Genomic DNA, 15,182 nt, shown 5'->3' on the forward strand with positions numbered 1-15,182 from the left:
AGACAGAACTGGTAGAGGAAAAAGAGAGAAGAAAGAGGGATGTTGCAGACTTATACTTCACACAGCAATTTCTAATGAGCCCAATAGAATGCGTTTAAATTCATATATCATCAATATTAGAGACATCAAGGAGTGCAGGGATTGGATCATGTCTCCTAGATAATAAATAAACCAATATTCCTGCAGCTGGGGAATGAATATATCTGCTAGAGATATGCTGGGTGAGACTTTAATAACCAGGCAAAAAGGTTAAAAAAATACACTTTTTTGCTCCAAACCACTGCTAGTAATCATTTTTCATAACACGTATTTCCTGCATCATTGATGAAACAGAACGGGCCATAAAAGTCTCATTGGCAGGAGGTGCTAGCACTTAGAATAGATCCCCATGCCAGAAGGCCTCTTTGCCAGACACATAAACAGCCTGAAAAAGTGGACACATCCCTTGGAGGACCAAATAAATCAAGCTCAGCTCACGTTCTTATCTAGTGTTAAAAAACCTTTTCCCTTTCAATCAGGGAACAAAGTCTCAACGGAGCTGCCTGAGGAGATTGGGCCAGTCACTGTCTATAGACTGGTGTTTATGGAATTCAACTAACTTTTAAAAGTCTTTTTTCAGCCATCATTTTTAGCCTGTTTTCCTGTATATTGCACTTCGCCATTTTTGGTCAGAGCAATGTTACTAAAATAGAGTGGGTTACTACTGCAACTCAGGATTCATCTTTTCCCAAATGCTAAGGATCACCACTAACGATCAGTGGCATGAGCACAGTGGGGGATGACTGTCCCTGAAGCAAGGTGCTGCTTTGGCCTGTCAAATATATACAAAGTCCCATTCCTAGCAGATAGCTTTGATAAATGAACAACACAACACTGCGATAGAGAATGAAACAATTGCTGTTTAAATATATAAATAGATAAATGTATATAGATAGAGTCATAGGGATATTTCTCCCTGGGGAGCCATAGACGTGGCCTTGATGCTAGTGGTGGAGGGGCGAATCTGCGAAAAGTCATTGACTGCAATGACATCAGAGAGACAAAATAAGCAAAGTGGTTTGAATACTCTTTGGCCAAAATGCCCATTACTTGATAGGAAAGCTGACAATCAAATCCCATTGATCTGGATAATAACAGAAAGGTGGAGCCCAAGAGTGATGACGAAATAGAATGATAATTGTTTTCCTGCTTGAACTTGCTCTAATAGCTTCATTATAACCTGGTGTGCAGTGTTTTGGTGTCTGATAAGCCTTCAAACTGACAGGTCTTCTTGTTTTTCGATCTCGATTTCATTCCGAACGCCCAGTAAGAGCACGATGCTCAAAAAGGGTATGGGTTCATGACACGGTCTGGGTCACTTTCAGCTTAGATCACAGGCCACTGTCATTGGTTACACACTGTCATGACAAACAAAATCAAATTAAGAGCGAACAGTTTGAAAAATATGTTGGAAAATTACTTGTTAATGTTGAACGTGGAGGCTCTGACAAAACTCGATCGTTTACTCTTAAACACCTGTGTGTCCCTTGATTCCTGAACGGCAGGTAAAATAATTCAATGAACTGATTTTGGATTTTTTGCAGGCCTTCAAGAACTTTTCTCAAATTTGATACCAGAGCGTCGTTGAGCCTGCCGCTGGATCCTCACTAGCTGAAAGGTTGCGTAACCGCGGCTAACCCTGGTCAATGATCTCTGCACTCTGAAGGGAAAGGACAGGACTAATTAGAGAACTAATTACCCCTTTTGGATAACACTCACATACAGAGCCATTACTGTTGCTGTTATAAAAGCAGATGTTCTTTCTGCTTTAATATGTCCTTCAAAAATAACAGACAACAAAATTAAGCTTTTGTGTGGAAGGGATATAACCTATTATATATATACTATCTACAGCTTTTCCAGTCATTCTAGCAAATCATCTTTCATAACCACCATTGAAGAGTGTGCCCTATATAGCCAGCACTGGCAGCAGCTACTGGCAGCTAAAATAGATTTCTGTTTGCCAGGAAGTACATGCAAGACCAGTGGAGCCAGCACAGCACCCACGGTTGGACAGGAAATTGGAGGACTCATGTTCAGGTTGTATTTTTGTGCGTGCTGGGCAGCTGACCAGTCTAGTATTTTAATTGGCCTGTGCAAAGCCATGGAGCTGGTGACACACAGTTCTGTGTGCAAACTCAGGTGTTATTGGCTAGTAAATAAAAGGGCTACAATATGATATAATAAACTATCATTCAGACAATGTATCTATTGAAAATTGAATATATGAGTAAATGTGAATCATTGCATGCATTCCTTTTACTGTCCAGCTCTAGTAATTAGAATAAAAACATGAGGGAAAAAGGCTTAAATCTGCATTAACTAATGTATTTGGCCACTTGAGGGCAGCTCAACAAGCTGTAAACACAACACTGACATCGCTTTGCAAAGCTGTTATGGCAAGCATGTTAGCAAACAGTTGCTTATTTACACATCCAGCAGATATGGAGCAACATTAGCATACATTTGGAATCTGGCCAGCTGACAAATGTAAGTCCAATATTCACTCTCCTTTGCTTTGGTTTCCACCAAGTCCTGAGGGAAATATCTGGCTCTTTAGTTGCTAAATGGTCCCCTATCTTGCCAAATAGTTGCTGACTTCGTCTGTTTGCTGTTTAGTGCTGGACAGGTAGCATACAGTGCTTCTATTAGAGCTTTTTTTGCTGAAAACAGCTTCCTGCTGTGGCTTGAGAGTGGTGAGAGTGAACCTAAAAGAAAACTGTGACCGTAGAGCTGAGGCTATCTGCAGAGTCAGGTGATAATTTACTGTGTGTTTGTCACTATGAGTAACATCTTTCACATTACATAAAGTTATTTGATCTCTTGTTTATATGAAAGTATTGACATGCCATTGAGTTCCATTTAGTAGTTTTCATACCACATGTTTCAGGAAGGTCAGAGGTTAGCCACACAGCTACACAGCAGTGGCCTCAGAGCTGGCAGGGATTGATGTATTGCTCAAGGACACTTCAGCAGGAGAGACATTTGCAGCCACAGGGCTTCAATCCCAGCTGTCTGATTGATTGGCAATCTCTATGACAACCATATTAAGCAAAGCGAAACAAACATATGACAGACTGAAAATACACAACTGACTTGTGCTATGAAAAGAAAGTGAGTATAAAAAACACCTGGACCACGAGTGTTTCTCTTAACGATTCAGGTGCCCTAAGAGAGAGAAAAAGACGCTTGGCTGGTGAAAAAAGTTTGGTTCAATCCCTTATGGAAACAACTAGTCTCTCATGTAGGCGCCGCCAACTGTGCCAAATGATTCACATGCTCATTAACAGCACAATGTGTGTGTGAGTCAAGTATGATTCAATCCATGTAAGGAAGCAGCCAAGTAATTATATGCTGTGTGTGCAAACAAACACACAATCCCCCCACCAATTCATATCCCCTCGTACATCCCATTACTCCCATTCCAAGCTCTGTCTCTGTCTGTCTCACAAATTGTCGCTGGTGTCTTCCAAAGGAAATGTTTTTTCACAATGATTTTCACTACTGAGCACACACACATTCAGTTTTACTCTAACCTTAACCACAATCGCATCATGCCTAATCTCAAACCTTTATCCAAAACTTTAATGTTTTACCTTCTGGCAGCCAGCTTTGTGTCTCCACAATGTGAGTAATACAAGTGCACAATCACCCTAAAACATGCGTGCACACACAACCATATGCACACACACACACACACACAAAGCCTGCCGTTACGAGAGCTGCCACAGGGAACAGAATGAAAACGAAAGCCGAGCATGGGAGACGTGAGGAGAAAAAAAGGAAAAAGAAAAGAAGAAAAAAAATCGAGGGAGGAGAAAAGCCCATGTGGCAGAGGGAGATTCTCATCTTCACTGAAATCAGCTGATCCCTCCCTCCACCGCTTCAGTTTTCTTTCTTGCATCTCTCTTTTCTGTCTCTCCCCTTCCCATCCCTCCCTGTCCTCTGCCTCCCTCTTTCTCTTCCTCCTTCCGACCCTTATCTTTTTCCTCTATTTCTCTCGCCACCTCCCACTCTACCTATCTCCCTCTACTTTCTCCTTGCCCTCTCTTCCCTCCCTCTCCTCCTCTCTCCTACTCCCCCCTTTTTCTCTCGATCTCTCTCTCGGCTTCCACTCTTTCGTATTATCACTCTCTGTATTCCACCTCCCTCATCCTCTCTCTGTCACAGTGGGAGATCTGCAGGCAGACAGAGGCAGCATTCACTAATGTTACTATATTTGACAAGGCACACACACACATATTCTCCTGCCACATGCACGACTGCACACACATACGGAGGAGAAGAAGGGGAGGTAGGTGCACAAACACACACACATACACACACACTCACTCACACACACTAACACACACACACACACACACACAGACACACCGGAAAGGCAGCCCTCAAGTGCAGATGCATGGTTAAACACACACACACACACACTCCCCGACGCGTGCTGAGTGCAGGAATCACAAACATAGCGACACACAGGAGGGCTACCGCGTGACGCCAGCAACCTAACGCCACTCTCTCTCTCTCTCTCTCTCTCTCTCTCTCTCTCTCTCTCTCTCTCTCTCACATACACACACACTCCGTCTCTCTCTCTCTCTCTCTTTCACACACACTCACGCCTCTCAGACACACACGGCAGCACACGAGCCAGTGAGCAGGACGGCGCTGGACGTATCATTCATATAGGGAATAGATCCGAAGAAAAGGATTAACTATCTCCATCCCTCTCCCTCTAAGGACCTTATCCTCTCTTCCCTCCTCTTGTGTCTCTAAGCCTCTCTTCACCTCGTTTTTTTTTTTCTACAATCCCTCCTTTTTTTCTACTCAATCCCTCCTTTTTCACAATTCATTGGTGGTTTGAAGAGAAGCTTGGGGGGGGGGGATTGTCTCTATACAGAAAGAAGGATTATTCTTACGTTATTCATTTGGCCAGGATCTTGAATGTATGGATTTCTTTAACTGAAGAGGGGTCAGTTTTTCTTCGATGGTTTGCCCTGTGAGAGATTTTTGATTTCTTTTTTAATTTTTAAGATATTTTTGGGGGGGGGATGGCTGAAGGGAGAAAACAATAAGGCTGTTGCTGTCTGAGATTATTGGTGAAAAGGTAAGTCTGTTTGTGGTGCTAGTTCCCTTTTCCTCACTCACACACGCACACACACAGAACCACACACTTCATTTCAACGTAACTGTTCCTAATCTCATTTTACGACCGGGATGAAAGATGTACTATGTCACACAAAGTAGACTGCAGACAGAGACAGACTTACCTTTTTTCTCCCCCGACAAACAAATTGGCAATTTCGATGGGGCCAAAGGTGCACACTGTGAGGAGGTGGATGCTGAAAATGTCAGCCCCTAACCTGTTTCCAGGATACACACAACACGCACATTCACAGGAATTTTTGGGCTGTGGTTTTGGGGCAAAGCTTGCAGAGGTGGGCAGTGGGAGAAGATGAAAGCACCATAGTTCATTCACACACAGGTATGGGCATATGATTCATGTGAGGTTCAGTTTGACAGGAGTGTTCCTTATAACTAAATCAATAAAGAAGTACACAGACTTAGACAGACAAACATAAACTCTCCAAGAAACACAAGTGATCTAATTTTTGGACATAACCTGCAGGGCATAAACAGTAAACTGTACTGATGATCTTATATATTTTTTGTTAAACTTTTGATATGGACAGTAGGGAATATTATTGAGGACTGCTTTTTTCCTCCTGCCACAACTTACTTGACTTGTAAAAGAAAATAAAGCCTTACAGAAAGTCCTTGTGTGCTTATACCAAACCTCCTGATTTTAAGGGTCCAGCATAGCTAAGGTTAATACAGTAGGCTATACTGTATTTATAGGGATCTTTTGTAGCATGACTAATACTAATATACCAAATGTACCACCCATAGATGTATTAAAAATTTCATGAGCAAAAAAGTGCTCACATAGCGAAAATGCCCAAAAAGTTTCCATTCCATGCCAATGCAATGCATTAGTGTCTTTCTCTGGCTCTGCCTTAGTGACTGAATACAAATGACACAAAATAAAATCTTTATACAGCCATTGGCAGTTTTTAAGCATATATTAGGTATAACTGCTAAAATATTGGGAATCTAAAAAAGTTTTGCACAGAAAATGTTTTGCAGTCATTTATTTTGTGATGGATGTGTATGGCAAGAAAATGTCTCTAAACCTCAGGGTGTCATGTGACCTGCACTATAAAAAAAATGGCTGTGAAATCCATGTAATGTACTGTGTTTCTGCACAGTTAATTACTGTGAATATTTTTACAGTATAGTACTGTGTTTCAGGCCTAAAAACACAATAATCAACATGATACTGCAGAAATCACAGTAATCAACACACTACTATAGAAAATCAAAGATTTTCTACATTATGCTACTGTAGAAAATCACAGTAACCATTTTACCACTGTAGAAAATCACTGTAAACAGTATGCTACTGTGGAGAATCACAGTAATAATCCCACTACTCTAGAAAATCTACATGTAGGTCAGACTTTGGTCACGACACCAAAACTGCTGCACATCACAGTGCTACAGTATCTCTGGGGGCTTGGTGCAGTCCATCACTGACATACCCCATATAAACATGGCTAAGAATAATACACAAGATGTAACCTCAGTGGGGATCTTTGCTTAACATAATGATAATATACTGATGTCTTCTGAGATACCCGTACTGTCAGTATTGTACAATTAAGGATTTGCCCCTTTTCCCTTTCTTGAGGGCTTCAGGAAAAAAAGCAAAAATTTGATCCAAACTAGGTAGAATACTTCATATACAAATTATTTTAACTTGAATAAAGCAATGTGGGTTTTGCTAGAGATTTAATGTGATTATTAATCATTGCAATAATACTTTATTGATAGTTTTATTTAGTTGGTTTGCATCTTTCTTCCTTCCTAAAACCTTTTCAACCTCAGTCTGATGATCAGTGTGTAGTGTGCTGCTGTCTTTATCTTTATCTCTTATCTAGTAAAACACTTTATAGACACTAACCTTGCTTTAAAAGGGTGTGATATTTGATTGATTAACTTGCAAGAGTTGCACTCTGATTATATGATGAAGCAATGAGCGTGAGACATACTCCACCCAAATGTCCTCAAGGCTCTTGTGCCGCTCTACATTAGCTACCAATTAATGGCAAATTCTCTGAATATCCTCCTAGTAATGTACATGCATTCAAAAAAGAAAAAAAATCCTGTAGAGAATAATAATGATAACTGACTAGCTCTATGGTTAGTGTAGCAGTTTGACATGTCTACTGCTAACATGGCTAACACCTCAGACCAGTCTGACAGCTTATTGACAGCTTGCTTATTATTTCCAACACACAAGTCTGAACACTCAAACTTGTGGCATTACTGATGCACTTGACAAAATAGCAAATTTTAAAATTGCACATATGACCCTTTTATTCCCAATAAGTGGATTCTTGTTTGGTGTGTGTTCAGTAAAGTGTATTTTCCTACAGTACTTATTGATACTAAAATGCAGAATAATTTTACATTTTGGTGAACTAATAAAGATAAATAATACATTATCAGTAAGAATGCAATGAATCATAACATGGTATATAATTAAATTGCCAGGTCTAAATGTCAATGTAGTTAAATTAAAATTAGCTGCCAAATTCTATTCTCAGTGAAAGCAGAACTGACCATCTCAACCCCTTCAGCCTGTTGCCTCTTCTGTTTTGCCAGAGCTTTGTCTTGGATTAAAACCTGTTTAAATTTGACCTTGACTTGGTCTCAGTATCACAAAATTTGAAGTATGCTATCATACCAGTATGTGCCTGACATATGACCTGTATGCTATGAATGTATGTGTATGTTTGTCTATCATTTGTGTGTTTTTGGACACACTCCTACAGCGTGCATGTGTATATGTACGGTATGTCTGCACACATACGCCACATGCACGTGTAATTATATATCTGTACATATTTTTGCACCACGTGCCTGTCAACGCTTATGCGGCTGTATTTATCAAGCTATCCTCATGTACTTAAGTGTCTGTGCATTTGTATGTGTATGTGTTTGTGTGTGTGTGTGTGTGTGTGTGTGTGTGTGTTTGTGTTGTGTTGCCCCAATCTCTCCCCTCTCCTGTGTAAGAAAGCCATTAAAAATTGATTTAGGAAAGCTTGGCTGCCTCTCTCTGCCTTTGTTAGCAATCTGCACTGTTACACAGACAAACACACCTACACAAATACACACACACACACATGCAAATACAGGACCATACAACAGCGAGCATGCACTCACTTATTATGACTTTTTTATTCCTTTTTTATCTCTATTGTTAATGTGGTTAATCTGACTTTGATAGACCCATTAACAAGGCTTCAATTAAACACAATCCAACTGTCAAATATTTGTGCGCGTGCGCGTGTGTGTGAGTGTGTAGAGGAAGTAAAGGGTAGACCTGAAGGTGAATGATTGGATTGGGTGTGTTTACAACTCTGATGTCATTCATTCAGGCGCCACATACCCACATTCAAACACACATGCCGACTCACACACACACGCGCACCTGCCTTTCCACATGAATAGTCGTCCTTGTGTGTGCAGGTGGGTTTCCATTTGGTGGCAAATTGAACAGAATTCCAGCCATATTGATTAAAAACTATTAGTCAAGCCAAGTAGGCCTGTCATAAAAAGAAGAAATACCTTGAAACACAGGATAAATTGGGCAAATCGGACAAAGATGTCCTCACATACAAATGCTTACACACACACATGCACACGCACACACTCCTGTAAGAGTAAAGCAAGATTTAAGCATCTCCCTCAAAGTGTTTTGGTGGTCTTGTAGTAGATGCCTCCAACGTAGGAAGCAAGTGATTTAGTGCTGACTAACTCATTGCTTGTTTTAGCAACAACACAACACTGAATGGCTGTGTTTTACATAATCCAGCTATTGTGCATATTCATTATATACCTGAAGTAATTGTCTTTACACTCGTTCATCCACTTAGTTGTAGGGAGACAAGACAAGACGGGTATAAAATACAAATTCGTCTAGCTACTGTAAACAAGATTACTGAGCCATTGAAGCAACATATACCTCAAGTAATCATGTTTACATCCTTTTATTCGCTTTATGATAGAGATCAATGATCTTGGCGGGAAAGATTGCACTGAAAATGGCTTTTCTAGATCACAAAATTTTCTTCATCTTGCTTCTTCACTATCACTAAAGCAAAAGCAGCCCAAGATGACCAATCACAGTCGGTGGTTTCTACATGTTATCTCTGTGTGTGTGTGTGTGTGTGCTTAAATTCTTGAGGAAATGCTCGTCGAGGCTCTGCACGAAGCCTCTGCAACACCCTGCGGAGTATAAGTCCGGCTTAAGTGTGGACAGAAAGCCATTAGTGGAATAAACAGAATGAAAATAGGATGGAAAGATGAGAGAAGAGGAGAAAAGAGGAGCGCAGAGGAAGGGAGGATGAGTTACTCGATTCCCCAACATGCAGGCCACTTTGACACCAAAGTATTTACACATGCGTGTGAACGAATATGTGCAATGGGTGCCTGTGTAGGTTTTGGCTGCCCCTATGTCCAGGTCAAATTGGTAAAAAAAGCTTGAGCTGAGAATAGCCTGACAGACCACCCATTTAACATGCTGGGTGAACACTAACATGTGGCTGCAGTGGTGACATAATGCTACAACTTCAATACATCACTTTAAGGATGATTTCAGCGTGGTTTCAGTTTCTGATACGTCTTGTACATTTTTCACTGCTTAAATGTTCATTCTACATCTCTCTTGGAAAATGGCGTGGGAAATACATTCACAATGCTTGTAGGGTGACAGCTGAGATGAGAAAGGAGAGATTGTTTCAGTTTCTGCCTATAGCACAACACATTGCTCTCTGGCCAAAATGCTTTCTTCCCCCGAAATACATCAAAACAAACATAAACAAAGCCATGAATCATTTGACAAATGGCCAACACGCAAATTAAAGCGAAACGCTTACAAGATTTACAAGGCAGTCCAAAAGCTAAAACAGGAATTAAAGATAGATTTAACAGAGTTATTGCTTGGAATCACCACAAAAATAACGACTTTGATGAACAACTATGACAAATGGGCAATAGTATTCATTTCAGTATGTGAAGAACCCATCAGTATAGTAGTATAGTAGAATTTTTTTAAAAACAGCCCCACATTACACACCACACATCAGACTGAAAAGGAAAACATGAACATCTTGAAATCTGAAGAGAATCTTCCCGAATTCTTCCATTTTTCATCCGCGCTGTTCTTCTGAATTTTTCAAATGTGCTCATTTAAAAAAGAACAACTGAAATTTCCCAGTAGAACCTAGCTAATGTGCCTTTAATCACATGCAGGAAATCCATCTGCTGAATATCCCCCGTACGTGCCTCTGTTCTTTTGTAAAGCAAAGAAAGAGGGCCATCGAGCAAGAGATGGGGAAGGGGAGGGAACAGAATACAGAATATTGAAAGATGAAGCCCCTAAAAAAAAGAGAAAAGACAGACAGGGGAATAGACGGTGGAGAAAAGAAGGGGAAGTGAGATTTGAAGAGGTAGATATACAGAAGGAAGGGAGAGAGCTGTGAGATTAGACAAGTGTTTTATATTTTGTTCAGTGTCTGACAGGTACTAATAGCAATAATGATAACACAAATAGCACCACTGGGGCGCATATATGTACACATACACACACTCAACACACGCGCCAAAACACACAGGGGATTGTGGAGGAGAATTTTAATGTCCTGCCTGTTTACCCATCGGACTTATTTTTACCTCCCCTCCCCTTCTGGCATTTCCTGCCTCGCCTATATTTTCCTTTTATGCTTTCATCACTGTCCCTTTCTCTAAACCTCCTTCACCTCTTATTTCACCTCCTCTGCTCCTCTCCTTTCCTCCAGTTTCCACTACCTCATATATAACCAGTTGTAAATAACTTACTGACACTCTGAACAGACTGACGAGTGTTGCTTATGGAAATGACTGCAGTCTGTTTGTCCATCTGCTTGACTATATTTTTTCATCATCAATCAGTCCACACATTCACTTTTTCCTCCTACTACTGTAGATTAAAATGTCTATTCAAGGGCTTCAGGTGCAAATTTCCATAATCACTCTACATGCATCTACAAATAATTGCAAAGCTCCATTCAGCTGGATGGTAAAATGAACAGTGTAGATTAAAAACCTGCTCGTGTTTCTGACTTTTCCCCACAAACAGCTAACGTTTTAACAACAGCTTAATCTGATTAGTGCGAAATTTCACACACTGCTGATTGGGTTTTGATGATACTTTGGGAAAAAAGACGCAGCGGCACTCCAGCGTTTTTATTTATTTAAATTACACTGATTGGCTCAGGGGGATGAGAGTCAACAGCGCGCATCAGTCATGTGGTATTGAGGTTCTGACATGTTTCTTCCCGTGGTAATTTCCCACTCGTAAAACCTATTTTCACTGTGATGGCTCATCAGTGACAAGAATCTTTTTCAGAGCATTTGGGATATGTTTCATCACGCTGCTGTCAATGTTTTTCCAACACTTTTAATCAAGAAAAAAGTGGATTTATGTCTACTTTTGCTTGTCTCTATTAGTCCATTAGTCTAGATCTTAGATCTTTCCATCATTGACAAACAAAATTAACTTAAGCACAATATTCGTAATAACTTGTTTCTTTTGCACTGCAATTTTCAAAGATGCCTGATGATGTTTGGTTTCTGCACTAAAAGGACATATTGGATCATTATCCAAGATGTTTTCTATGACTGTGGCATACAGAGCTATCTAATGGAACTTGTAGTCCAGTAGCCTGATAGGAACTCATGAAGATTTCTTTTATTGAGATAATTTGTAGATTTTTTAAACAGATTTACTGCGGAGGACCATATGACATTTACCAGATCTCCTTTATCGAATCTGTCAGACACCACTATCCCCAAAACCTTAGACTTTCAAGAACCCGGTGTGCTCTCGAGGTGACTCAGTTTTCTGTTGTTACCTTTACTTATTCAGCGAAGAGTTTGAAGAGTCTCCTGTCTCTTGCTGCCTTGCTCGAGGGTAGTTAGGCACGATACTGCCATGTCTACTCTCTCTTCCTCTTCAAGCTACAGTATGTTCTGCTTTTTTCTCCCTCAATTTCTGTTTCTGTTTTCCCAGCTTATGCTTTTATCTTTCCCTCTCCACCTTTTCTCTCCCTCTCACACCCCTCTCGCTCTCTCTCTCTCCGTGTCATTCTCGCTTTGTCTCTCTCTGTGTGTCAGTCTCTGTGCCAGACAGTACCAGTAGGGGGTCTGTCTGTGGGAAAGGAAAACTGATTGTGTAAACTGCCAAAGACACACACATTTATTATTTATGCCCATGAAATACCAGGGGGCTGTTTATGATGCTTGCACACGCACATGCACACACACACCCACAAAAGCAAAGGTCCAAACACAGGCATAAATTTATGCAAGGTAGCCTGCACACACACACACACACCATCCTGCTGCTTTAGTCTATATTGCCTTTCATCTTTATAGATGTGTGTGTCCGTGACACTATCTATACTGTGTCTCACTTCTTTTTTTTTCTCTCTCTCTCTCTCCTCAGGTGTTTTGGTGAAGCTTTTTGCAGTCGCCGCCCTAGTGGAGGCTGCAGGCATGGCGGCTTGACGCCCCATAGCCCCGCCCCTCCGACAGAGGAAGGCTGCAGAGCTCTGTGTCATGCCCCAGCACACGCACCCCCCTGGGGGCATCGGCCTGCCCCCATCCAGCACCGCTGCCAACCACTTGGCCAGACCTGGTGAGTCGACGACACGAGAGGCAGATAAAAAAAAAAAAAGATGAGAGCGATAAACAAAAACTGACTGGAGGAGATGAAATAAAAGTGCTCTGTTCCATCTCAACTCTGCTCTATTTGATTATCATCTATTGTACTCCTAACTACACATGAAACTGTGTTTTGACAGCTGCTAATGTTAGCAGGCTCAGCATACTTGAGCACACACACAGGAGGATGAGGGCATAGAGCATGCTGTGGCCACGTGCCAAGTCCCTCAGTGAAATGCCACATTACTTTATGTATTAATACAGCCAGCAGTCTGCAGACACAAAGCAGAGAGGGCAGAGAATGATGATGGGGAGACCTATAGGCTGTTTTCTCTCCTTTCCCTTTTCCCTCTCACATTCTCCCCCTTTTTACTCTCCCACTTTTCTCTTCTCATCTCCTTCACCTGTCTCCTTCCTGCTCCTCCATGTTTCCCTGTCTCTCTCACCTCACAATCTCTCTCTCTTCTCCCATCGCATAGCACGGATACGCTCAACAAAAAGCCATCAGAAGTCGGGTGGCATAGCAACAGATATGACAGCTGTATGCACATGAGCGTGTGTTGTGGATTAGACAGTGGCAAGGACAGATTCCGGTAACTTCCTCAGCTAACAGGCAAACAAGAGAGCTTTTTCTCTCTCTCTCTCTCTCTCTACATGTGTGCGCATCATTCTCTGTTTTGTTATACATCTAATATGACATAAGCACAAGCAGGAAATTAACAGCTTTAAACAAAAAAAAAAAAGAGACAAATATGATATGAGAAAATATGGATCTTTGTATTCCTGTTCGAGAGGTATTATTGTTCCTGAGGTGTCTGGCAAAAAACGCCCCCATAAACTGCTGTGTAACACCGGGGACACTAAATAACAGGGCGACACTATCTGTCAGAATCTCCCCACAACCACACAGCACCTCTAAGTCCTTCATCTGGGCCACTCGGCTTCCCTTCGTCTCCAACCCAATAGCTCTACCTCGCCGTTTCTGTCTTCACCTGTCTACCTTTTGTCAACCTTCCCTCCATCTCTGCATTCAATTTAGTTCAGTCTAACTGCATTAACTGTGTCTGTTTATTTTGTGAACTTTTATTGCTATAAATATTAGATTAATAGTATTGCTAAAATCTTTAAGGAATAGGAATTCATTAAAAATGCTCTGCGTCAGTCTCAGAGTCTCTTCCATGCAATTGCATAATTGAATGTAACACTCAGAATATTGCTAAAACAGTCTCTCTCTCTCTCTCTGTCACCCCAATTCAATTTTCTTTATTGACACATATGCATTATTAATATTGCCAAGCATTTGTAGAACAGGTGTTTTCCTCTCTCCTTTGTTCTTTCTCTGTCTCTCTGTATTCATCTCGCAAAGCTCGGGCGCTCTCTGATCTCTGCTGTTACTCCTCAAGATCCACATGCACGTACTCATACACACACGAAATCACTGAAAGATGCATAGAATGGCAGGAGAGAAGGCTGAGCATCCCATCAAATCAAAGAGTTTCAGCGAACAAACATGTCAGAATAATACGGTGCTGAGAGTTCAAATCATCAAGGTTGTGTTCTCTTCAAATGTTGATAAAGTTCATTTGAAAAAGGAATTTGACAGACAGAGAGGACACAAAAGATGTGTTTCCAGCCAATATGTTGGTAATTTTGAGCAATTTTTTTAAGTGTTGAAAAAATCAAAGCTGTGCTTTCATCAGCTGGGTTAGAGCAAGAAGCTCTCTGAGTGACATAGAACAAACAAGGAAAATGGGAAGAATCGTTCAGGAATTGTTATTGTTCTTCAGTGTCAGCTAGTGTTGGTCATATTTCCAACTAATGTGGAGAACTATGATGGAGGTGTGTAACCTACATGGGAAAGGTTGTGGAGGATGTTTTATGAGTGTTTTCCAGTGTTCAAAGCTATTTTTGAAGTGTTGTGGCTGAAAGTAAATTCTGTTAAATTCTGTTGTACCAAATGATCAATAAATGCATTTCCAATGCAGTTTATTGCATAATTTCTTTGCCACCAAAAACACATAGTATAGTGTTCCAAGGACATATTCTCAATATGACTCAGCGTCTCCCCATCCATGCAAATTCCAAAAACAAATTATTGTGCTGAAAGGGAACCAATTAAGAAATTGAAACCCCTTTATAAAGGGTTTATATATAAGTTGTGACAAGTAGCTTGTTAACAAATGCTTTATAAGCCATGTTTAAGAATAACTTAAAAACTCTGGCATGTTTATTCTTTCTTTTTGGTAATAATTCAGTTATAAATGTTGATAATCAGTTGATAAATAGTTGTAGCTTTCATACTTTCTAATAAGACGTCA

The 15,182-nt window shown here is 40.7% G+C and overlaps 2 protein-coding genes across 2 annotated transcripts in view; one reads left to right on the forward strand and one right to left on the reverse strand.

Annotated features, from left to right (window-relative positions):
• The window catches only part of cacna2d4a (calcium channel, voltage-dependent, alpha 2/delta subunit 4a), a 90,518-nt gene that overhangs the window by 30,892 nt on the left and 44,444 nt on the right, over window positions 1–15,182 (reverse strand). The window lies entirely within an intron of this gene.
• The window catches only part of lrtm2a (leucine-rich repeats and transmembrane domains 2a), a 28,157-nt gene continuing 17,602 nt past the window's right edge, over window positions 4,628–15,182 (forward strand). The window contains exons 1-2 of the mRNA XM_067581551.1: window positions 4,628–5,140; window positions 12,647–12,838. Coding sequence (XP_067437652.1) covers window positions 12,760–12,838 — 79 coding nt within the window. The 5' untranslated portion in view covers window positions 4,628–5,140; window positions 12,647–12,759. The remainder of the gene's footprint in view (window positions 5,141–12,646; window positions 12,839–15,182) is intronic.

This window comes from Thunnus thynnus, chromosome 23, assembly GCF_963924715.1.
Source record: "Thunnus thynnus chromosome 23, fThuThy2.1, whole genome shotgun sequence".
Taxonomy (NCBI): Eukaryota; Metazoa; Chordata; class Actinopteri; order Scombriformes; family Scombridae; genus Thunnus; species Thunnus thynnus.